The 25,533-nt window shown below is 38.2% G+C and overlaps 1 protein-coding gene across 2 annotated transcripts in view; it reads left to right on the forward strand.

The window, feature by feature from the left end:
* The window catches only part of vps50 (VPS50 subunit of EARP/GARPII complex), a 303,387-nt gene that overhangs the window by 266,747 nt on the left and 11,107 nt on the right, over positions 1–25,533 (forward strand). For both annotated transcript variants that reach the window (XM_030147934.1, XM_030147933.1), the window contains 3 exons: positions 572–720; positions 14,193–14,289; positions 14,796–14,954. In XM_030147934.1, coding sequence (XP_030003794.1) covers positions 572–720; positions 14,193–14,289; positions 14,796–14,954 — 405 coding nt within the window. The remainder of the gene's footprint in view (positions 1–571; positions 721–14,192; positions 14,290–14,795; positions 14,955–25,533) is intronic.

A 25,533-nucleotide genomic window follows, 5' to 3' on the forward strand; every position in this document is an offset into this window, starting at 1 on the left:
CTTCATTATGTGAGGGATTGCTATTGATCTGCCGGTGGCTGCTTCAGGGAGCTTTGTGGCTGTGGAGTACAAGGCCAATATAATGCATCATACTACCCAGACATGTTTTATAGATAATAAGATGATCGGCTCTGCTTTATGGAATACCGTTGAGTTTTTATGTAGATGTGTTACTATGATTGAGAAGGAAGGATTTAGGCTGCAATTTTTCCTTTTCTGTTTCAGTTGTTTGTCAGACGAGGGGATAAACAGACGCAGAAGTGGAAGTGGAAGATAAATGCTGGTTGTTGAGGAGTGTTTGGTCAGCAGAATTTTAAGATATCTGTTCCTTGGATGTGACTGGCTTTTTCAGGGTTGACCGAATTGCAGATTACCTTTGAGCATGCATCCGCATTTCGTCTTCATCACAGAACCACAATGTTTATCATGTCGAGTTAACTGTGGAATTACAGTAATTGTAAGACAAAGCTCTGATGTCCACCGGTGATGATAAATGGTCTGTATCACAGTGTGGCTGCGGTGCTGTTATATTCTGAATGCTGACTTGCCTGCTCGTCTGTGTGTTTTGCAGGAGGCGGTGGGGGAAAGTGTAGGAGTCCACGGCCCTGCAGAAGACAGGAAGGAGAAGGTGCCCAGTCCCCATCTCAGCCAACTGGTGGTTCTCACTAACAGTGGAACTCTTTATGGTCTGGCACAGAGGGTTGTTGCCACTGAGTCTCTGTAAGTACCCACTAAACACCACTACAGCACAACCACAAATAACAATAAGCCGTATAGTGACAGCTTTAAGAAAAAAATATGCAAAGATCATCCCCATGTCCTTGTGGGATTATGTGAAATTGGTGCTGGACACTGTTTTGTGTTGAAAGTCAGTTGTTTACTGGCCTGAGTTTATTCCATTGCGCGCCAACCAACTGTCTCCATGGTCTACATCCATGTAAACAGCCACAATAACACTGATTTTTGAAGAGGAGTCAGGTCAGGTTATTCTCAAAAATCCTTACGCTTGCTCCTGAGGTCTTTATCGTCTCTTCTACTCCTGCATAATGGGGGTGGGAATCTTTTACTATCTCACAATTCGATTCGATTCCGGTTTTTGGGGCTATGATTTGATTCAAAATCAATTTTCGATTCAAAGCGATTTTCGATTCAAAACGATTTGATTCATTATGATTTCTGCTTCAATCTATAGGTGTGCAAAGGATCCTCATGATCTACTCCAGTCTGCTTTATGTTTATGTTTATGTTTACGCATTTGGCAGACGCTTTTTTCCAAAGCGACTTACAGGGGAAAACCAATTAAATCACTCAATCAATCAAATTTTATTTATATAGCGCCAGATCACAAAAAAGTTATCTCTTGACATTTTATATATAGAGTTGGTCAAAACCAGACTCTTAAGTCAATTCTACAGAAACCCAACAGAATCCTTCAGGAGCAAACACTTGTGACTGGTGACAGCGGCGAGGAAAAACTTCCCTTTAACAGCAGAAACCTCGAGCAGACCCAGACTCCTGGAGGATGGCCGTCTGCCTTGACCAGTTGGGGTTAAAGAGAGAGAGTAGAGAAGGGGAAAAAGAGAGAGCGATAGAGATAGAGACTGGGGGAGAAGGGGGGAGTAGGGGGAGACACATGGAGGCGGTTGAGGATAAGTGAGTGGTGATGATGAGGGCAGGGAAGAGGCCGGACCACCGCAGCAGGTCCAGAGATAATCGTGAAAGAATCTGTGGTTATCCTGGGAAAAACCTTATTAGAATATTTAAAATGGAATGTTTGAAAGTGCTAGGACAGGAGGTGCTCTCGGAAGAGCTGGGTCTTCAGGAGCTTCTTGAAGATAGGCAGGGATGACTCTGTTCTTGTAGCACTTGGTAAAGCGTTCCACCAACGTGGAACGCCCCATGAAAAGAGCCTGGATTGTCTTGTACAAGGTCTGGGGACCACCAGACTACGTTCCCCAGACGAGCGGAGTGGTCGTGGGGCGACATAAGCTTTTATTAGTGCACCTAAGTAGACAGGAGCAGACCCACTGAGAATTTTGTAGGCTAGGATTAAAGATTTGAATTTGATGCGGGCAGCTATGGGTAGCCAGTGTAACTCAATGAGTAAGGGGGTGACATGTGCCCTTTTAGGCTGATTGAAGACCAGACGCGCTGCTGCATTCTGGACCATCTGTAGTGGTTTGACAACACAAGCTGGGAGGCCCGTTAGAAGAGCTTTGCTTTGTAAGACAGAATGACAAATGCAGACATTCAAATGTCTTTTTCACATTTATTAACTTTTAAACATTTATCCATGCTTGGCAGGGAGTTTGGAGAGGTACAGCAGTGTGCATTGGTTTGCTGCTGGTGACAAGCAGATAGAGACAGAAGGTCAGCCGCACACTGATTGGCTGACCAATCCATCTGACTGTACGCTTCAAGATAGATTTCCTCCGAATAAGAAGTTTGACCAACAAAATCAGAGATTGTTTAAAACCACAAGAAAAGTACCAAAGAAAAATCTGAGGGTGTTTCCACAACTGGATCGATTGGAGCCGTTGTTCCAGAACAAGTCTTTGGCTCGGTTCCATTGTTCATATGTGAAAGCAGTAATCGCACTCTGTTCCTGTACTAAACAACTGAGCTGAGACCGGTTTGAAGAGGTGGTCTCAGCGCGGCTGCAGTCGCTCCGCAGAGTAGTTCGTTTACAGTGTGAACATGAGCCCAGTGATGGAAACAGACAACTGCAGTTTTCTGTACCACTGTGTCACCTGTATGTTAGCTGTGTGATCAGGTGTGCACGCAGGTCCAGTAGTAGATATCTAATAATACCACGGAGCATGGATGTTAGACCATGGATGTCCATTTGAATATTCATTTCCATGTGGACTACCATGCATCACTTCAGGTTAGAACCACAACTTCTACACATGAGAAACCGATTGGGGGAAATAAAAACTTGTTTATCCCAGTTGAGTTGAGAAAATTAAGAAACCAAGCAAATAAACAACAAGCTATATTTAGTCGAAGCAATCAAAAGGGTCTGTAGGGACAGTTTTCTTTGGTTTCACTCTCTGACTCAACTGTACCACGTACACATATAAACAGTATGGAAGTGTTTAGTCATGTGGGTCAGTCAGCCAATCAGCACGCGGCTGACCTTCTGTCTCTATCCACTTGTCTGCTGGTGGTTGACTCAGCACTGGGTCCTTAAACTGTGGGTGATGCCTGCTGACAGACTGATCTCATGAAATCGTCTTGTATGCGACGCCAGTTTATTGCATTTGCTATATGTACACGTTTTCATCCTTTTGTGTGTTATTTATATTTGATGGCATGTCAATGCACTAGCCACTAATCACGCTAGCCACTTAACGCGCTAGCTACCCTCCATTAGTTTCCTCTTTGTTTTGGTGATTACCGCACATGCATATGTTCCAGAACCGGCTGTGTGATGACATCAGGATGTCCCACGTACAAAACGGAGGCAGACTGCTGGCGGATTTGTTTTATTTTTTAAAATTAATTTTGGGACATTTTAAATAGATTCTGAATCGTAGTAAATGAGAATCGCGATTTTTATATGAATTGATTTTTTGGCACACCCCTACTGCATGACTTTACAACAGTTGTTACCGGTAGCTAAGAAATGCAGTCAAGCAGTGAAGTCTGACTGTTGTTGCAGGTGATACAAGTTTTCCCCATCATGCATTGCAAAAATGACCATCTCCCACCACAACAGATACTCAAACACAAACTTCTCAAAAGCAGGTTAATCATAGGCAAATTTTCTACCTCAAACCTTTTAGAAAACAAAGCAGCGTATCTGACTTGTTCTCCTAATGAGGTTCTGCATGGATCTGACTTTCCCACTGGAGCATGCCCCTTCAGCTGGAAACAGGAGTAAAACTAATTATTATCTGTGTAAATTAAAGGTGGCATGCTGAGCCTCCTGACATGTATATGTACCCGATTTTGATTCCAGGGAAATGTAAAGCAAAGCCTGAAGGTATGCAAAGACCTTGGTGATTACTCACACATTTTTCTACAATAAACACATTTACTAATTAAGGGAAAGACTTTTCAAAGGTAACAAGCTACATTTGCATGTAAATTAATCAGTTAGAAATCGATTAATCACACAATTAGTTCCATCAGCAGTTGAAGGTTCATTATGTAAGACCTGTACATTTTTTTAAGCTTGTGTTAAGATTGTGTTTCTGTTTCTCATTGTTGGTTAGCTATCTGCATTTGTAGGCACATGACTGTCTCCTTCGCCTGCATCCAAAGCCTGAATATTGACTTCTGTTTAGAGAAAGTAGGTCAGTTTTAATGCAGAAATCTTTACTTTTTCATCCAAGTTTCAGTATCTGTCTCCTGCTCCTAGAAATGCAACAACTTACAACGCTAGCTACTGTTAGCTTAGAATTGGAGTTAGCTAACATCGATAAACGGCTGGCTAATAATAGAATACACACTCAAATACAAACTTCACATGTGAACGTCTTACATACTGAAGTAAAACTTGAATGCAATGTTGTCTAAAAAAAAATGTCCAACTCAGGATATACATTAGTTACAAGGTGTGTGGGTACTTTGGGTGTTAGCTGTTAGCTTACCAACATGTAAGACTTTTTATTAAGTTTCATATTGGAATGCATTAGGAACGTAACGATTACCAGTATAACCATAAACCGTGGTAAAATTGCAGACAGTTAGTATTACCGTTTAAATTCTAATTATCATGATAACCGTGTTTGATTACTGCACTTTTCTGGAGAAAACGCCTGTGTAAAGATATGCTTTTATGTCAAATATTTAAGTATAGTTTAGATTTATTACAATTTTGATTTTGATTTCTAATATTTGGAACCAATATTCACTTTTAAAATCTTTGAAAAGGTTCGTTAAGTATCTGTGTGTTATGTATGCAATAAATTATATACATTTTGCAAATCAGATTTTATATTTCTTGTGTGTTTTCTATCCTTTTATGTTTTTATAGTAGGTTAAAGTGAAAAAATAATGGACAGATGATATAAATGAAGTTGTGCTGAAAAAAAAGATACCAAACATGGGTGTAGTAAACATTTGTTTATAAAGGCCAAATCAAAAGTACTGAAAAACGGACAAAATAGGTTCAGACCACTAAAGGTTAATACTTGAATGTTTCTGCCAACAGAAGGTCCATTATGCCAACTGTTTTATTTGTTTTTTGGGTTTTTTTTTTGTTTTTTTCAAAATACAATTTAGTTAAATTATTTCAGTGTGTAGATCAGTACTTTTTGAACATTTTGAGCACAATTTCAATAATACCTTGATAATAATGATAACTGTGATAATGTTGGTCACACTAACCGTGATATGAAATTTTCATATCATTACATCCCTAGAATGCATACAAGACAGTATTTGCCAGGTTACATGGGCATAATCTCATATGTGTTTCCTGTACTAGATTGTTCTTTTTATATCAGGAATTCCATTCATCCATCTGTCTGTCTGTCCATCCCGCCGAGATTTTTGTCCATCCCATTTCTTGGACACTATTCAGCCCATTGTTTTGAATTTGACACACAAGTTCTTTACCGCTAGGAGAGGTGCAGTGCACAGTTTGGTGCCTGAATTTCAATTTTGGGATTTTTAAAAAAATTTTTTTTTTCATTGAAATATATCTTATTTCAATTTAAACAATTTGTCCAAGCAATTTCTCTGTCATTACTCACCTGATTCACCAAATTTTTGATTTTTTTTTTTTTTTTTTTTTTAAAGATTGAAAGTTAAGACTCCAAATGAATCCCTAGGTAAGCAGGGTATGGGTGAGCAGGAGGGGCAAAGGGTTGTGCAACATGGCAGGGTTATCTATTAGTGAGCTCTGCTTATTTTTTCACTTGTTTTTTGTGTTTCTGCAGTTTAGAATCTGTTGTGTCTGACACCAGTGTTTGTCCAATGTCCTAGTTGTGTGTTTATCAAAACATGTGCTCAGATCAACTTAAAGAGGCCATTTTAGCACTCTGCCTTGCCTCTAGGTGGTTGTAATTCCATTAGAAAGTGGTCCTAACCCAGGTCATCAAGGGTCAACAGTGGCTGCGGTGTGTGTGCTGCCATTGTTTTCAGCATTTACATTCATAAAGGGTTCTAACATAAAATGAAACAAACATTGGTGAAACTACACACACACACCACAAACACATCCTCGTGTTATGTGGCCAAACTTTTATCAGCACAGACAATTGTTGAACCTTGACAGGTCTAGACTGTACAGCAGCTCTTTAATGAAAGTCTGTAAACCAAGGGCCCAGATGACACTGGAGGGGAAAATGCTGAATAGGCTCGTATTTTCTCACTGAAGGCTTTTCATGTATCAGAAACAGACAACAAGCTCCAAAGAATAATGAAACTATGGGAGTTGAAGAGCAAGGGTGAAGCTGTTTCTTGTGTAAAGTTTGAAAGGAAAATGTTCACTGATGGGGGAAAAAGGCCAATTTATTCTGGACAGGACTTCATGAAGCCTGAAGCCAGCCTTAGTGTGTCGTCAGCACTTCCAGTATCTATGGAGCACACTATTTTAAACATCGTACTTGGGGGGAAAAGAGCTGCTGGATATTGTTAAGTGAGAAAGTGGTTGAACCAATGATGCATGAGATACGTCAGCGAAAAATTAAAGAGCTCAGTGAAGTGCTCCTCCTGATTATGGTTGGCCTTCAAGCCCACATTCAAGGTGTGTTTAAACAAGTGATAAATGTTAACTGCAAGGTGTCTTCGTTTTGTTTTGTTTTGGGTTTTTTTTCACCTGTGTCACGTTATTAACATAAACACAGACTGTTGTAGGTGACGTTAGTGTGATTTCCTCAGCTCAGTGAACAAAACAAATGTCCTTTGAAGGCTATTCTGTGTTTAATGTAGCATCTACCAAACACATGTTAATAAGATCATGTTTACGTAGCATCTTAACCCTTTAAACCAAGACATGCCCCCATATATTTTTGCAATATATGGGCCTTTTGTGAACTATCAGTAGTCGCTTTTTCATTGGACATCTGCACAAAACTTCCGATATTTACTAAATGTCGAAAAACCAGAAGTGCGTAATGTTGGTTTTTCCATTAAATCACAAATGCGATGATTTATTTATTTATTATCGCGAGATGACACGAGAAGTCATTCCATAAACATGGCAACGAACGTAAATATGCTGTTGATTTACAGATATAGTCATTATTATTATATATTACCCCTCTATCTCGTACTGAATTAAAAAAGGATTGGGTTTCCTCGTGTGCCCACACATATCGCGACATGTTTCTTCTTCTTCTTCACTTGTTTTAACGTCCTTCAACATCTGTTTTCTTAAATTCACCTGACTCTAGTTGCAAAAAAAAGGAATTTTCATTGCAGTTTTGTGTGATGTACCATTTGTGCTACGCCCGAAAAACCACCTCTTGTCAGCACAAAAACTTTTAATCGAAAAATTAGACTTTTGGCGAAATTGTCGTTTTTCCATTAGGTCAATTTTTAATGCACAACTTATATTTGCGCAATTTGAGGGTCAATGGAAAAGCGACTACTGTTAATATCTCAATATCTTCTGTTTCAATGGTGATTAAGAGTCTGGTTTAGGCCAGCTCTAAATGTAAAGTGTCATGAGATAACTTTAGTTTTGATTGGGTGCTATACAGGGTGGGGAAGCAAAATTTACAATGAACATTTAGTTGTTTTTTCTCAGCAGGCACTACGTCAATTGTTTTGAAACCAAACATATATTGATGTCATAATCATACCTAACACTATTATCCATACCTTTTCAGAAACTTTTGCCCATATGAGTAATCAGGAAAGCAAACGTCAAAGAGTGTGTGATTTGCTGAATGCACTCATCACACCAAAGGAGATTTCAAAAATAGTTGGAGTGTCCATAAAGACTGTTTATAATGTAAAGAAGAGAATGACTATGAGCAAAACTATTACAAGAAAGTCTGGAAGATACTATTAAAGAAGAATGGGAGAAGTTGTCACCCGAATATTTGAGGAACACTTGCGCAAGTTTCAGGAAGCGTGTGAAGGCAGTTATTGAGAAAGAAGGAGGACACATAGAATAAAAACATTTTCTATTATGTACATTTTCTTGTGGCAAATAAAATTCTCATGACTTTCAATAAACTAATTGGTCATACACTGTCTTTCAATCCCTGCCTCAAAAGATTGTAAATTTTGCTTCCCCACCCTGTATATTAAGATTGGCTTGGATTGGATATAGGACAGAGTATATGTTTTATTGTATGGCTGACATTGTTTGAATGAGTTTTGAGTCCAGGGGGCTGCACAGGATCTAGAGATTTCTAAGACTATGTTCAGACAGCAGGTCTTAATGCACAATTCGGATTTTTTGGTGAAATCCAATTTTTTTTGTGTGCTCGTTCATATTACACATTAAATGCGACTTCTATCAAATTTGAGTATGAATTGAATGCGACCCTGAAGTGACCCGCATGCGCAAAAGAGGTCCTGATGTAATACGTGACCACGCAGTCACACACTGTGTTTACGAAATTAAGTATGTTTTTCCCGCCGCTCCTTCTGCTGGGACGCAGAATTGTGACGTTTGTTGCATGTCAGTGACGTAAAGGTCGGATAAATGCGACCTGGCCATTCAAACTGAAGTGGCATTGGAAAATATCAGATACGTATTGGATTTAGGACCACATATGAAAGTGGCCTGGGTTGGATTTGAAAAAGTCAGATTTGTGCTCTTCAAACTGTCTTTAACAGATCGGATACAGGTCACATATGGGCAAAAAAAAAAAAAAAAAATCGGATTGGACCATATTTACCTGCAGTCTGAACGAAGCCTAACAGAGCTTCATTTTAGTCATTTTCTTCTCTTAAAATTGTGCTTTTTGGGTAATTGTAGTTGTTGACCTGAAAATACAGAAATCACTACATAAGCCAAGGGGGATAAATGATCGTACTTGTTAAAATGCAGACTCAACCCTGAACCCCTACCCGCTCAGACCAGCTCTCTCAGTTTTTATTCAGTGTACAATAACACTTCAGTGCCATCGATCAGTCCCAGCCAGAAGGTCTTTGTTTAGTCCAAGCTACATTCACAGTGGAATAGAGATATTAGTTCTGTCCAAATTGATTTTTTTACGCTGTATTTTTCCAGGATACTTTGCTTGGCTATTGTGTTTTTCGAGGATAATTGAAGTCATTGCAAAAGCTGTTGGGCATAAATGACAGCTTGTAAGAGCAGTCATAAAGATTTGGATAAGCGAGGAAACCACTAAATTATCATTGATATAAGGCATCTTGAGACGCTGTAATTTGTGTAACTGTCTCTTCAACTTAAATGTCATATTAAATTGTAATGGTCACAGGGAAGAGCATTAGAGTTTAATATTAGAGCTTCAGTTGAACTGTCATGGTAACTAATAGCATGTGATTTTCATCTTACAGAGTAAAGGCGTGTCTCTACTTCCTCCTATTTGACTTGTCTAAATAGCTGTTGGCACTTAAATCCCCCCCAGACCCTTTGTATCATGTTTTCCTTCCAACCTTTTACTGAACAGACAGATTAAGAAGGCATTGCTTTCCCCTGACCCCCAAAACCCAGCAGGGTCAGATGGGTTTGCACCATTCTTCATTAAAACGGCAGTAGCCCATTGTTGAAGCACCTTTATTTCAGATATTTAATGGTACCAGTTAGGGATGTAAACAATTAATCGACTATTGATTAATGTTCGATTAGAATTTGCTTAATTAAATTATTAATTGTCGGTTCATTGCCCTTGTTAACCTGTCCACACCTGTTCGAAGGCTGCCGGTTTGCCCGCTCCCTGGGATAGCTGGTCATCGAATCAGATCATGGCGTTGATGAGTTAGAATCGCGTTAGGGACACGGTGGAGCAAAATACTGACTGGCCCGTCTGTTCATGGGAGCAGTGCTCCCCCGCCTAAATACACGCATAAATGTGGGGTCGGTATCGGATCGGAGTGTTTTCCCTGGAGGTTGGTCTGGTCCACGTTCATCTGGACTATCTGGTCAGTGGGACAGAAGTTGAAAACATCCTCCAGGCTCCTGATCCGAGCCACAGGTGTGTCCCGCATTGTGTCACACCGGTGGTCACGGGAAAATAGGGGGGCATCTTCGCTGAAATCTCGCTCCATCGTGTCAGTGATGCAAAGTCAGAAATGCCCATTTAACTGCCACTTTTGAGATCCATTTATTTTACGGCTAAAATTTGCTTAGAGGTTGTATTTCTGTCTTTGTGCATAAGAAATCAATAGAAGTGAATCCCCAAAGGAACTTTGTGTTGGTAAATGCAAGTTCTGCAAATGTACAGGATTCCAGTTCTGTTCAACATGTTGATGGTCATATCAACTATGTTTTCAGCTCAAAAATGTCCAATTTCATCACAATTAATGCTATATTTTCATGTCACAAATGGCCAAGTTATATTTGAACTGAATTTACCTGAAAAACAAATATTCTGTTCTTTTAGATTCCCCAGTTTTTCTTATCAGATTCTATCCTACATATCACGTTTTATTTTTACAGGTTCAATATGGAGTATGGTGCTGATCCATCCTGCTTATGTTACGCCAATACATACATTAAGAATGTCACACGTCACTTTTTAAATCAACAGTTTTCTAATAATAAGCATTTTTATAAAGAAATAACAGTTCTATATTGTCATTTCCTCTTTAGTATGATGATAAACTATACAATAAATAATTCTGATCCTAGTTTTTGCACAGGGATCATTAGTGTAAACGGTGACATGGCTGCCGAGCATCAGTATGATGGGATCTGTAACAACCATGTCACATCCGTCCACTGACGCATTTAGTGTTTTTGTGTCAGCTGTTATTGTTTTAGATCCACAATACTAACATTTATGAATAAGAGCAGAATTAGCAATAGTAAGTCTATAAGTTTATTCCTAATAAAGTACTGGTACTGACCAGATCATCATGGGTAATGTCACGTCCGTCCACCAGCAAAAGTTTTCACATACACGTGCTATTCAAAATCCAATATTTCTGAAAATAGAGCTTCCACTGTCAAATAATATCAGTAGTCTGTGCACAAATGGATTAGCATTATTTCAACACAGTTCTATGCATTTCTTACAACTTTTTTTTTTTTTTGACAAAAATGGCCACTCATCTGACCCCCTAAGTAAATTTTAGCCGTTTATTGCATTTCTCTGCAGAATTTCTTTAGTTCTGCTCCATAAATGTCATTGTCTGTACTGTATCCAATGGTACAATAAATCAATTATTAAGGAATATGACATGCTTTTTTCATGAAGTATATAAACAGTATTTAGCTTTTATTCTTATAGACCCTATTGAAAGACAAATTCAGGTTCTCAGGAAGATTACTGCTTATCAATTAATTGTTAATCAATCGATAAGGCCAACCAACGAATGATTAATGGATTAATCAATAATTTGCATCCCTAGTACCAGCGGAAGTGGGTGGCTGACACTGTACAAAGTCAGGGCTGATTTAACCTCCAACAGCCCTCATATATCTTTGATTTTGGATATTCTTTTTTGGTGTTCGTTCTGGCTGTCATTCAGGTTGTGGTTTTGTTAGCGCTGCTCTAAAAGTTCTAAATGACATTCCCTCTGTGCTGGTTGCAGCTATTTGCTGAATGTTGAACAACAGTTTTCCATCATTTGTTCGCTTTTATCTCTAACGGCCTCCCCTAGCAGGGTGCTGCATGTAAAATTAGATGTCCATCTCTCTCAGCGACTCCATGTGTCATTAGGCATCCCCCAGAGCTTAATACTGGGCCCCACTATTTTCCATCTTTGACATTAATGGCATCCTCCCTGCTGTTACTATTGCACATATTCTCTTAAATGCTGATGTTACATTCATGAATGCCATTGGTTCGTCTCCTGATGCTGTTATAGTCTCTTCATTGTACTTTTTTGAAATGCAGCGTGCTTTTACTTATCATATCTTTAAATACCATGTTAGCACAGCACTGTGTCCCTTCCAAACTTGTACCTCACCACTAGAAAGGGAATCAAAGGTCAAACTTCTTTACATCTGCTGCCAGAGAAATGGTTTTTAAAGTGACCTTTCTTATCGGGTTTTATTGAAGACGCTCTCTATAGACTGGCTTGGAATGAAACACTTAAAGTAGACACAAGCCGTAATTTCTGACTTGTTATAAATGCACCATGCAAATGCATAACTCTCCTCTCTGTCCTCTGGTTAAATGGGATATTACTCAATGTAATGTCCACAGGCCCACTTTCATTTCTATTTTTAGGACCCTCGCCTCCCCATCTAAGACAGTTATCTGTGAGTAAACCAGAGTAAAACTACAGTAAAAGCCCCAAAAAATACTAAAGCTTCATACAGTTATGAATCTCAGCAAATACCTAAGGACATTTTTATGATGCCTGTCATTGTTTTACGTCTGATTAAGTGCTTTCAAGTGCCTCTGTGTACTTATTCTTGCAGATTATTTTATTATTGTTTAAATACATGTGTTCTGTTGGATTGTCTGTTGCTTTTTGTGTTTTTTTCCTCCTTTTTCCTTAAGGAGCAAATGGACAATAGTAAAGCCACAGAAATGTAAAATTATGTTGAGTTAGGGGTGGGTGATACAGCAAAAATATCATATCACAATTTTAAAAAAATGAAATCACAATCTCGATTTTATCACGATTCTTTACACTGATCTTTGAGTCTAATTGGCAAGTTTCTGAACAGTGCAACCAGTTTCCCTATGTAAAGCATAGCTCTAAAAGAAAAAATAATTTAGCCCAAAGAACCTTCCAGAACATTTTTATTTTAGTTTATGTAATTTTGCCAACATCTGCCAAGAACATAAACATACTAAAATGTAAACAACACTGATAAAGTGCACTCTTGAACATAAAAACTAAACTGCACCTTGTTTTTGAGGTCGCTTTCAATACACATGAAAAGGAAAAAAAAAAAAAAAGCGGAACAAGATATAAATGAAGAAATGCCCGTTTCAAATAATCCTCCAGGTTTACAGAACAGGTGGCTGGTAGCTCTGGTTTTTCAGCTGGTAATCAGTGTATTGGGTGGTCTTGGATGGAGGAAGAAGAAGTTGAGAAGAGCAACTTCTCTATGAGAAGTTGCTCTTCTCATAGAGTGCCTTTACTAAATGCTTGTGTTCCAGTTGTTTGCTTTAGTTTAACTCTACCTGTTGCCTCTGGCTGTGGTGTAGCTGGTCTTCTAGTTCAGTTTGACTCTCATACTGTTTGGATACTGTCTCTCCAGCTGATTGAACAAGTTCGTAGTGTTAACATATGTTATTCAAAGAGCACAACGCCACGGACCTGTATGTGGAGGACGTGGACTCACACCCTGACCCCTCAGTTTAAAGTTTCCAAAGACAAGGAAAAGGAAAATGAGTTATACAACAGCCACAGAGTCAGGCGTACTGTGGGTGTATTGTGAGTGGCAAGGACTCCGCACTCACTGTCAACAGACATTTGAGGTTTCGTAGTGGAGCGTACCAATTTCACATTCAAAAACAGGTTGATGTACGCAGAGTTCACAGAGTCAAGTACGCCCAACTCTGTGGGGGCTAAGTCTGAAGTTATGATAGACTTGCCCTGCCAAAGCTTCACTTTCACTGTGCATACTCATAGGGGGGTACATGCTGCACAGAATGCACCCCCGTGTAAACCCCACCGATTCCACGATCTCTCTGCTGTGTCGGATCGTCGATACATTCTAATCCTTCATGATCTAATATCGTCATATCGCACACCCCCATGCTGAGTTTATCTTTTCAGAGGTATATTTTTTCTGTCTACTTTGTGAAATTAACAACAACAACATTTAAATCCAAAGAAACTTTCTTTTTCTTATTTGAGATAAAAAGTTGGAGCAGCTGAGCGTAGTATTAGAAGCTTTATGTCTCATGATTTCACTATCTTTGTGCTTTTTGGCGATGATGATTGAGGCTTAAAATGTTCCACTGTACGACTGTTTCCAATTGTCAGCTGCTTCAGTTCAGGGTGTGGAACTAAAATTCCATCAAATTTAAGCTTTTGAAAATTGATGTGTCACTCTTGAATAATACAAAACAAAATATTGTTATTGTGTCTATTGTTCTGTGCAACACCAGAGCATTTTACAGATTGCATTATGCCATAGACGTTCCTGAAATTAAATGCATTTCTTTTCTTCTTTTTTTCCTCAGAGTGTTTTTGGCTGAACAGTTTGAGTCCCTTCAGTCCCACCTGGACACAATGATGCCTGCAGCTAAGAAGCCCTTCCTGCAACAGTTTTATTCCCAGGTACACTAGAGGAAAATATGCATTATTATGTGTTTCCTGTGCTCCCTAAACAAAAATATCCCAGTGGCATCCTCTCTTAATTTCCAACCATCGTCCTGGGACTTGAGTTCCTTAAAAAGCTCATTTCTCTTCAGAGACAAATGATTTTGTAACTAGAAACCCATCATTCACCCTTGTTTTCCATCAACAAAGGAGAAAATTGAGTGTCATTCAGAGCCACAGATGCAGCTTTTTCTCAGCCTTCCTTTTTTCCGTCCACTTGACATTTGAAATGTTCACGTACACAGTCAGGTCTGTTTTCCCTCAAACATAAAATGAATGTCATGTCCTGTGATTTCACTCTTATTTTCAAGAAGAGCAACTTCATGTTGCTCACTCAGTGACGTTATTATACCTACGCAGTTGTCATTGACTTTGACCTTTTAGACCATGGCTGTGTAGTGCTTATATAACATTCACATACAGATTATAAGAGGCATGTATGTGTTTTCTTTGCTTCCTTACAGACGGTGTCAACAGCCAGTGAGCTGCGGAAGCCAATATATTGGATTGTGGCAGCCAAGGCCATTGATTATGAACAGATGTTGCTTATGATGGCTGGTGTTAAATGGGACATAAGAGAAATTATGTCACAGCACAATGTGTACGTGGACGTCCTGTTGAAGGTAAAGTTACATAAGAAACAAGTTGGAGACTGCTGATCTAACATTTGATATATAGTCTGATAATTGAACGGTTTATCTAGACCAGGGGTGTCAAACTCATTTTAGTTCAGGGGCCACATACAGCCTAATATGATATAAAGTGGGCTGGATCAGTAAAATAATATAAATAATAGTATAAGAACTTATAAATCATGTCAACTCCAAAGTTTTTTTCTATGTTTTTGAGTGAAAAAAAAGTCAAATTCTATAATGAAAATGTTTACATCTACGAACTGTACTTGAACATAACATAAACAAATATGAAGTATGTGGAATTTTAACAATATTCTGCCTCTTACTCAATGTTTTTTGTATTTGTAGATCCACTGTGATCTGTAAGTTGTGATGCACATGTATAAATGTTAAACTAAGGCATAATACTGTTAAAATTGCACTTATTTTTCTTAAGAATTTTCAGGTCTTTCACATTTTTTGTAAAAGGCTAGTTTGTAAATGTAAACATTTTTGTGTAATTCTCCTTTTTTTTTACACTACAACAAAGAGAAAAATGTGTAGTTTTCATTATTTCTAGGTTTTTATGATAGTGTTTTACTGGTCTGACCCACCTGAGATTGACTTGACCTAAAGTGATTCTAACATCCTTGATTGTTAATTTAGTCAGTGTAATTTCTGCATTTCACAAATTCATCCCAGGGGCCAGATTGGACCCTTTGGCGGGCCGGTTTTGGCCCCCGGGCCGCATGTTTGACACCTGTGATCTAGACCATCATATACACAGCCTGGCTAAAGAACCCCACCCCACCACCACCCACCCCACCCCTTTGGATTTAACAAAGCAACTGACTCAGAGCCTTCTGTTGGATGTTTACTGTAGTGGTTAATAAGTTTCAGTCACACATACGTTGTTTAACTCTAACCCATGCAGTGAGTACCTTTGTTATTTCTTAAACAACCATCAGTTTGGGAGACAACATAAAGACTGGACTGAGTTTCAAAAGAAAAAGGTCATGTGGTCTGATGAGTCCAGGTTGACCCTGTTACAGAGTGATGCATGAAGTGATTACCCATCATGCCTAGTGTCCGCAGTCTATGTTTGGTTTCAGCAGCTTTATGGCCCAAACCCAATTCACCCCTTAGCCCTCCCCCTTCGCCCTTGCATTTGGCACTACCCTTTGAAATTGAGTTACAAGGGGTAGGGGTTGAAACATTCCCCTATGAAATGAGCCAACCCTAGGAGGCCTGTTACGTCATCAGCAGTCATCGATGCTGCTATAAACAGATGCAACAACTTGGTTTGTGAAAGAATTCACCATGTCATCAGCAGCTGTAGCCATCTCTGTTGCATGGGCTTTGGTCATCTGTACGGCTATCAACCGCAAACCACAGAAATGCGATCTATAACACATTGAAACAGCATTAAACAGGTGATCAAATGACTGACTTACGTACAAAGAAAATACATTTGTGTGTCTCTTCTTGGTTCAACTGGACTGGTCTCTCATCTAAGAAACTTCTTAACTGAAGAAGTCTCTTGGATGAGAGACGAAACATTTTCAAAAGAGCTAAAGCAGTCCAGTTGAACCAAGAAGAACTAGTAAGAAGAACGATGACTTGGGCTAATGAGAACCTACACAGACATTTGTGTGTTTCTTTCATCATACTCCTGCACTTTTTAGCTGTGTTTACCTCCATCTTGCTGATGATTCAAACAGAATTATGGGAGATTTCACAAACTCCTCCGTTTGTAGTGCGGTCCTGAAAAATCTCCGTTTCGAGGGCCAAACAACCGGCCCCCTTAGCCCTTCCCCTCCAACACATTGAGAATCGGGACACCCCTACCCCTTCACGTGAACACGCAAAATGGGGTAAGGGGTGACTTGGGATTGGGCCTATGTGTCAAAAAATAAATAGAATTGTGCATTTTAAAACATTTCCCTGTGGTCTACATAAACTGTAAATGCTCTGCTAGGTCTGAATTCTTCATTAGTTCAACTCCACAGGTCCATCTTCAACCCTATTTCTGAGTAATGACACCAGAAAGGTGGTTTTGAGCGCTGGCCCTCTAAATGCACATGAACCACTTCAGGCCCCGCCCCCTCCAGGTTGTTGGCTGTGCTGCTCTGTCCGGTTCAACCAACAACTGAACATTTTAGGTAATCGGCTCGAAGTTTGGACATATTTTCAGTATGGACTACAACCACTGCTGCTGACAAACAGTTATGTCGTACTCGGAGAAATGTTCGTCAGAAGTCTTGACCTTATATGTGCAAATGTTGTGATATAACTAGTTATAAACGTAACAAATTAAGAAGTAATTAAAACAGGTTGTAGAAATCCACTCTATTTTTGCCTGAATGAATATACAGATGGCTTTGCAGCACCTGGAGGGTTCCAATTCAAACTGTATGAACTATTAGGGTCCAAATACACAAATAAATGAACCAAAGACTAATAAAAGTGGGTTTACATAAACATGACCCCTTTAATGCCCATCTTCACAGCAGCTGTATGTGGGTCTTCTTCAGCTAAAAAACATCATTTGTCATTTGTAGAAAATTAGAAGCACAGCCAGGAGTCATTTGCTTATCTAATAAAAGCTCTGCTAAACAATGAATGGTTTAGTCATTTAAATACTAGACCACATTTACTTTAAAAGAAAAACAAAAGAACAATGCACTACTTTTAACACTGCAACAGGGAGTGGACTGCAACAAGGTTTTGCACTAAATTCAACTTTTTCTGTTTATTTAAAAAAGGATTTTAGAGGTAAAGGTTTGTCTCTAATACAAACTTCCCTCTGCACATGAGAAAAATAAAAGCCCTGGGCCAGTATTTGAGGAAATATGGATAACATAGTAACCTCCAGTGAACTAAACTATGTTGAAGTAAACAAGAGTTTTGGATGTTGAAATGATGCAAATGAAATCATTCAAACAGCATTAACTAAGTAGGGCAATGAAATAGACCAGATTTAATTTGGCAAGTGTGATAGGCTTTAAATATTGAGCAGCAACAGAGAAACATTCCCAGTTTGTAGTTTGTTTTTTTTTTTAATAATCTTTTCATTGGATTTTCAGATTTTATGAACATGAACAATAGAGAGAGCAATGAATAACAAAACTTAGAGAAAAAAAAGAAAATCCACCCCAGACTAACAATGAATGCTGCCATAAATTCAAAAAGTTAGATAAGAGAGAAAAAAGATAAATAAATAAAATTAAGTAATGAATGAATGGATAATAAAACAAAATTAAAAGGGGGGAAGAAAATACTAAAAACATAAATATATAAAATACATTAGAATTTGATAGGAAACAGATAAATGAGTAACACGTGAAATACATGAAAAGACAATCAGCCAACATCTTCCATGGACAACTGATGGGTCAGTGAGTCTGTAAGACAGAGTGCAGTGGCCTCCAGAGCCTCCGAAGTATGTCTGATGTGTGATTAAGACAGGGATTAAAGTTCTCCGTCACCACGACGGATTTCCGTCAAATGGAAAAATTGAGGGGGGAAAAAAGTCATATTGAAGTAACTTCCCCACATGTTTCGTGGAGTCCAGTCGGCACCGCGATCCTGTCCTGGGTCTGCTGTCCTGAATCTGCAGGTGTTTAACACAGGGACGCCACGCACAGGGGGCTGATAGGTTTAACAGTGATGATAATAAGATGACTTCTTTATTTTTATGTCAGGAGGAGAGATTGATGACTATTTCTCTTTGGAAGGAAACACTGCCCATTCTGTGCCTCAGAAACACATGGACAAGTTCAGCTTTACCGAAGTTCAGTCTCCAGACTAACTTTAGTTTAGTGCTAACAAGTAGCTTTCATTATGAAAGAACCACAGCGAAAAGGGAAGAAGACAGAACTGATGTACATGTACCTTCATGTTTGGGTTCATAGCTTATCTCCTCTTGCCGGTATATGACTAGTGTGTGTGTTTGTGTGTATGTGCCCTTCCTGTGCGTGCGGCTGTGCGCGCCACAGCCTTACACGGTTACGCGCCCGACTGCATAAGTGCTTTATTTGGACCCGTTTAGCATCTTATTTCTATCTGTGTGGTACAGTACGAAGATACAATTGAATGAATGAGTAACACCCTTGGTATTTGCAAAGCCACTGTATTTTAAATACCCTCAGAGACTATCTGTAGCGGAATATAATTTCTGTTTCAGTTGACGTAATTTCAGTTGACGTGCCAAAAAGCAGCAAAAAAAAAAGATTAGTTGGTTAGGGTTACATTTACACAGACATTTTCCCCAAAATTCATGTGCTGTTTGAGTTGGAGTTATGTTTTAGGAGTTCCTAAATTGTTAAATAAAAAGTTTTTCACTCATTTTTTGCAGTAAGGTTTTCTTCTAGATATTATTTTCACTTGCTTCAAAGGTTTTCATACCCTTTAAAATTAACCAGAGAGCACCAAAATTGACCTGAAGCTTTAAAAAATTTCTGGGGGAGGAACCCCAGACCCCCCACCAATACCACTCATGACATTTTTACTATCCATGTTACTAATCTTCTACACCTGTACACTCTCCCATTCAGTGTGTTTTACAGTGTTGCCAAATTTGACTATATAAACTTGTACGCTATAGTAGTATTGTATTGCATCATTTTTAATAGTGGCCAATGATTTTGACCAGAAGAAAATTTTCAGTCAGATGAAAAATTTTTGCTTTAATCCCTGGATTAAGATCATAAGTCAGCTTCTGAAGAGGAACAAGAGCTGAGATCTGTCATATCCACAGATCTACTGTAGGGACCAGGGGAGCGGACCACCACCACAAGATACATTATTTAGCCAGAAATAAGAGATTTGTTAACAAAGATTTGGAAATCTCTATTGGAAAAAGAGTCTGGAGTGTGGTTTAGAAGACGAAAAGATGGAGTCAGCGAAAACTCTTTACTTATGACCTCCTGAATTACAGAATGAACCTCCTGCTAAAAAGTCTGGATGCAGTCACATGACCAAAACAAGTGGATACATGTACCTGTGTGTATTTTACATTTATCATAGTTTGTAGTTTTGATCACCTGAAAACTGTTTTGTCTAATAGTTTTTTCAAATGATTGTTTTGGTCCTCCTCCTAGCAAATAAGCATTCCACTATTGTCACAAGCTAAAAGCAAAGGACTTAGTGTGGAGTATTAACACAAAGAGGATAAAGATAGTGTATTTCATATCTGATAAGATTAAAAAAAGATAAAACATTCTTTTATTGGTGATGAACCTGACAGTTTTTATGGCTTTGTTTCTATATGCAGTAAATATGTCATTACAAGAGGTCATTTGTTGCATAACCTCAGCTCACCTTTTATTCCCTCATTTTCAAGGTAAATGTAAGTTTACGTCAGTGCAGCTCATGTTTAATCTTATCCCTTAAAGAGCCAAACATCCACTGGTGACCAAAACCATCTACTGATCTATAATGTTTAATACCTGTTGATCCACTAATCCTATCAATACATGTAAATAATTGGTGTAAAATACAGTTTGTCATCTTTTCATGGTCATCAGATATGACCCGTTTGGATGTTCAAAGGCTGTGTAGTTACCATGGAAACACCGTCATCTTCTACAACATTGATTCACCAGTAAAAAGCACGGAGTTGGATCAATGACAGTGGATGGAGACACTGGGTTTATGTTCAGCTAATGATATGTTTGCTGAAAAAGTCCGTTTTTCTCTGTTTCTGACATAATAACCCTCAGCTTTAATCTGAGCTTTTATGAACATCTACATGATCAGTGAATTAAATAGAAGACAATACTTGATTTTCATTGAAAATTTGCAAACTACAGAGTGTAACATTACAATAAATGGTGAGAAATGATTTAAGAAAGGTTAAATAGAGCAAAAAAGTCATTTGGGAACTGACACAAAAGTCACGCTGGGTCTTAAATAGTTAAGAGTCTTCAAAAACTAAACATCATTGCCTTTTTTACTCCAATTTCACTGATATTACAGATTCTAGACTTAAGTATTGTTGCATCATTTATTCCATTAAGACTCAACTGAATATATATTGTCACTAGAGAACAGCTGGTTACTGTTTTATTTCAGTTCTGAAGGGTTTTTTTTTTATATTTGTTCAAGATTATCCAGTGTATTATTTTTACCTTAACCATCCATACCTGTCCATCACATCCCCTTACTTTCATAAAACGTCCAGTATAGACAAGTACGAGAGTATTTGTCACACTTTTAGACTATAAACTGCATTTTCTTTTAAACATTTGCGGCATTTAATTGAGTTTAAGCTTTTATTCCACTTTAAGCCAAGAACTCTGAGCTGTCTTGTTGTCCCTCAAGAGTTTAAATTCATTCAGGGCCTTTTATTATCAATTATTTGGGGCAGGTTGAATAATTCAGAACATGGGTGAGCTGCAGAGAGCAGAATGAAAATCCCGGCAGAATTTTCTGCTTTGTTAAAGACATTTAAACTCACTCGTCCCAGAAGTATTTTTGGGACTGAAGATTTCTACCAAATGTGTGTCTTTATGCATGCGGCCCACTTATCCCATCATGTATTTTGCATGGAGGCGAAGGACACACTGCAGTTTTCTCACCTCTGCTGTTCAGAGACATGAAGGACTGAAGGGTTTGCTGCAGTGTGAAATGATGAACAGACCACTTCCAAGGCACGGAAGATCCACTATACATGTCAGCAGCTTTTAGGAAGCTACTAATAAGCTCATATGTTAAATCAAAGGTGCAGCTGAAATCCCAGTGCATATATAGTAGACACTGGATAGAAAACAAGTGGTGCCAGGAACAACAAACCTCGCCCCTCGCACGTGTTGTAGAAACCTGTAGAAACCTATAGGAACCCTGATAATAGAATTATAGATGAAATGATGTCTCTTTTAATCTGCTGACCCATTTGGACCCTCTTATGATATACATGGTGTCCCAAAAAAATGTATACACACTTTAAACCAGGGGTCTCAAACTCATTTTCTTTCAGGGGCCACATTCAGCCCGGTTTGATCTCCAGTAGGCCGGACCAGTAAAATAATACGGCTAAAATGTGCTTAGAGGTCTTATTTCTGTCTTTGTACATAAGAAATCAATAGAAGTGAATCCCCAAAGGAACTGTGTGTTGGTAAATGCAAGTTCTGCAAATGTACAGGATTTCAGTTCTGTTCAACATGTTGATGGTCATATGAACTATGTTTTCAGCTCAAAAATGTCCAATTTCATCACAATTAATGCTATATTTTCATGTCACAAATGGCCAAGTTATATTTGAACTGAATTTACCTGAAAAACAAATATTCTGTTCTTTCAGATTCCCCAGTTTTTCTTACTAGATTCTATCCTACATATCACATGTTTTATTTTTACAGGTTCAATATGGAGTATGGTGCTGATCCATCCTGCTTATGTTACGCCAATACATACATTAAGAATGTCACACGTCACTTTTTAAATCAACAGTTTTCTAATAATAAGCATTTTTATAAAGAAATAACAATTCTATATTGTTATTTACTCTCTAGTATGATGATAAACTATATAATAAATAATTCTGATCCTAGTTTTTGCACAGGGATCATTAGTGGAAACGGTGACATGGCTGCCAAGCATCAGTATGATGGGATCTGTAACAACCATGTCACATCCGTCCACTGACGCATTTAGTGTTTTTGTGTCAGCTGTTATTGTTTTAGATCCACAATACTAACATTTATGAATAAGAGGAGAATTAGCAATAGTAAGTATATAAGTTTATTGCTAATAAAGTACTGGTACTGACCAGAGCATCATGGGTAATGTCACGTCCGTCCACCAGCAAAAGTTTTCACATACACGTGCTATTCAAAATCCAATATTTCTGAAAATAGAGCTTCCACTGTCAAATAATATCAGTAGTCTGTGCACAAATGGATTAGCATTATTTCAACACAGTTCTATGCATTTCTTACAACTTTTTTTTTGACAAAAATGGCCACTCATTTGACCCCTTCAGTAAATTTTAGCCGAATAACATGATAACCTATAAATAATGACAACTCCAAATTTTTGTCTCTTTTAGTGCAAAAAACCCCATTAAATTATGAAAATACTTACTTTTATAAACTATCCAAACAAAAAAGATGTGAATAACCTGAAAAAACTGAAATTTCTTAAGAAAATGGAGTGCAATTTAACAATATTATGCCTCAACTTATTTTTTCAACTTATTTTTGTTTGTCCATCAGTCTCAATGACGACCTCGACTTCAGTTTTTGTGGGTCCTGGATCGGCTTGTCAGCCCTATTTTTGCCCTGAAGTATCTGCCGCAAAGACACTAAACACTTAGTAACAGGCAAAAAATTGTTAAAATTGTGCTTAATTTTGTTTAGACATTTCAGGTTGTTCATATTTGTTCAGGTTATTCACATTTTATTGTTTCAGGATAGTTTGTAAATGTAAATATTTTCATAATTTAATGTTATTTTTTGCACTAAAACAGACAAATTTGAAGTTGTCATTATTTATAGGCATAGTGGAATATTTTTTTCACATCAAACTGAGAAGAAAATATGGAGTCATTATTTTTTGTAGGTTATCATGTTATTATTTTACTTCAGATCATATTGGTCTGTATGTGGAACCTGAACTAAAATGAGTTCCACAGCCTTGACTGTGGAATTTTTGCACTTTGCAAATTCATCCCATGGGCCAGATTGAAACCTTTGGTGGGCCGCATTTGGCCCCAGGGCCGCATGTTTGAGACCCCTGCTCTAAATAATTGTAAAGTAGGTGTTTATTAAAATTCTTTTAATTTTCCAAATGTAATAGAATTTACAAACATTTTATTGTTTTGTCACCTCCTGTTCTCAAACTGGTGTCCGTTCTGGTCCAGACATACAACACCAAGCAGTGGAATCACACACATCATGACACAGTTTCCTCAGTATTTGCGTGCATCCACGTTCAGTGGCTGCTCTCAATTCAGTGACTGTTGCAGGTCTCATAGCGTAGACTTGGTCTTTTAGGTATCCACATAAAAAAAGTGGTGTGAGGTTTGGTGAACTTGGATTGGATGCAGGGGTTCACCAGACCTCACATCACTTTTTTTATGTGGATACCTAAAAGACAAAGTCTACACTATGAGACTTGCAACAAAACAATAAAATGATGTTTGTAAATTCTAGTACATTATGAAAATTAAATGCATTTTTTTAACATTCTTTTTATTGAACATTTTCAAAATTATACAGTCCAGCACATTGCATACAGGTTATATGAAATGTATAGCAGATCCAAAATATGCCCACAGCGATGATCTCAAAAGTTCGTATTAAGTCTACTTTAGGTAGTTGCAGTCTGAGTTCCCAGATATTCCAACACTTTTCCAAACTTTGCTGTAAAGATGTCCTTCTGATCGTTGATATAAAATTTGAGTCTTTCCAGAGAAAAATTAAATGCATTTTAATAAACACCTACTTTATAACTTTTTAAAGTGTGTATACATTTTTTTTGGGACACCCTGTATATGTTCTCTTGGGCTCAAATAAGACCCAGAATGACCCATGGAAAAACACTGATGAAGTATTTTTGAGAGAAGTTTAATGCTAGTCCATGGGCGTCAGCGTCTCATGCTCTCAGTGGTTTTATACTCGAACATCCTTGATTTTCCAGCCGTGGTCTTTGCCCTCTGAGCTCAGGCCCCTCTGCCATTAAGTCCAGCTAATTTAGCTCATGAGCTAAATTGCCTAAGGAAAAATGTCCATCTCATTGGCCTGGTGAAAATGTCACTTGGTGCCAAAATGGTTCAGCTGATGGACTGTACACGGTGCATTTTACGACTAGGATGTTCATTTCCACATCAGCTGCTAATAGCTTTCTCTGCCAACTCGTCTGACACACAGAACACATATAGATTGTGTTATGTGAACATACCGAAAGAGTTGGCTACATTTTGTTGCACTGCACACAGGAGAATATTTTATTCATGAATTCAGGTTGATCACCGGCATTCAACAATAGCATTGATTTGCATATAAAGTGGTAAGGAAATGCAAGAACACAAATGACTTCATTGACAAAATGTTCAAGTCACAAACTATTGTAGGAGTGTTTGTGAATGAGTTACATTTCACACTGGCAAAATTAATGGCGGTTGTATATGCCGTAAAATTCCAGTTCTTTTTTTTTTTTTTTTTTTTGTTAACATGATGCAGTTTAACTTCGACACACAAACGAAAACCTGAAGCTTATCATGAGCCACATTCATCACATTTACATGCAATCATGACATGCTGCAATTTGTTCCTTTTGTAAATGGCGACATTATATAAAAATCGCATAATTTCATCCATAATTGAACACATCATTGGGAGCAGCGAGTGCACAACATGTGTTTTTTTAACAGCTGAGACTCCATTCTGTGCAAAGTTCTTTCTCTTACTATCCTAAAACCCTCTGGATTTTCATGGTTTGTTTATCTTTTTTTCTTGCACCTAAAAAATAAGTAGCATCAAGCCCTGGAAAAAGGCTATTGGTGCTCAAAACATTTGAAAATCCAGCAGCCTGTGTGTTCCTCTGGGACATTTCCTTTTTTTTTTTCTTCTACTGTAAGACTCTC

The sequence above is a fragment of the Sphaeramia orbicularis genome, chromosome 11 (assembly GCF_902148855.1).
Source record: "Sphaeramia orbicularis chromosome 11, fSphaOr1.1, whole genome shotgun sequence".
Lineage (NCBI taxonomy): Eukaryota > Metazoa > Chordata > Actinopteri > Kurtiformes > Apogonidae > Sphaeramia > Sphaeramia orbicularis.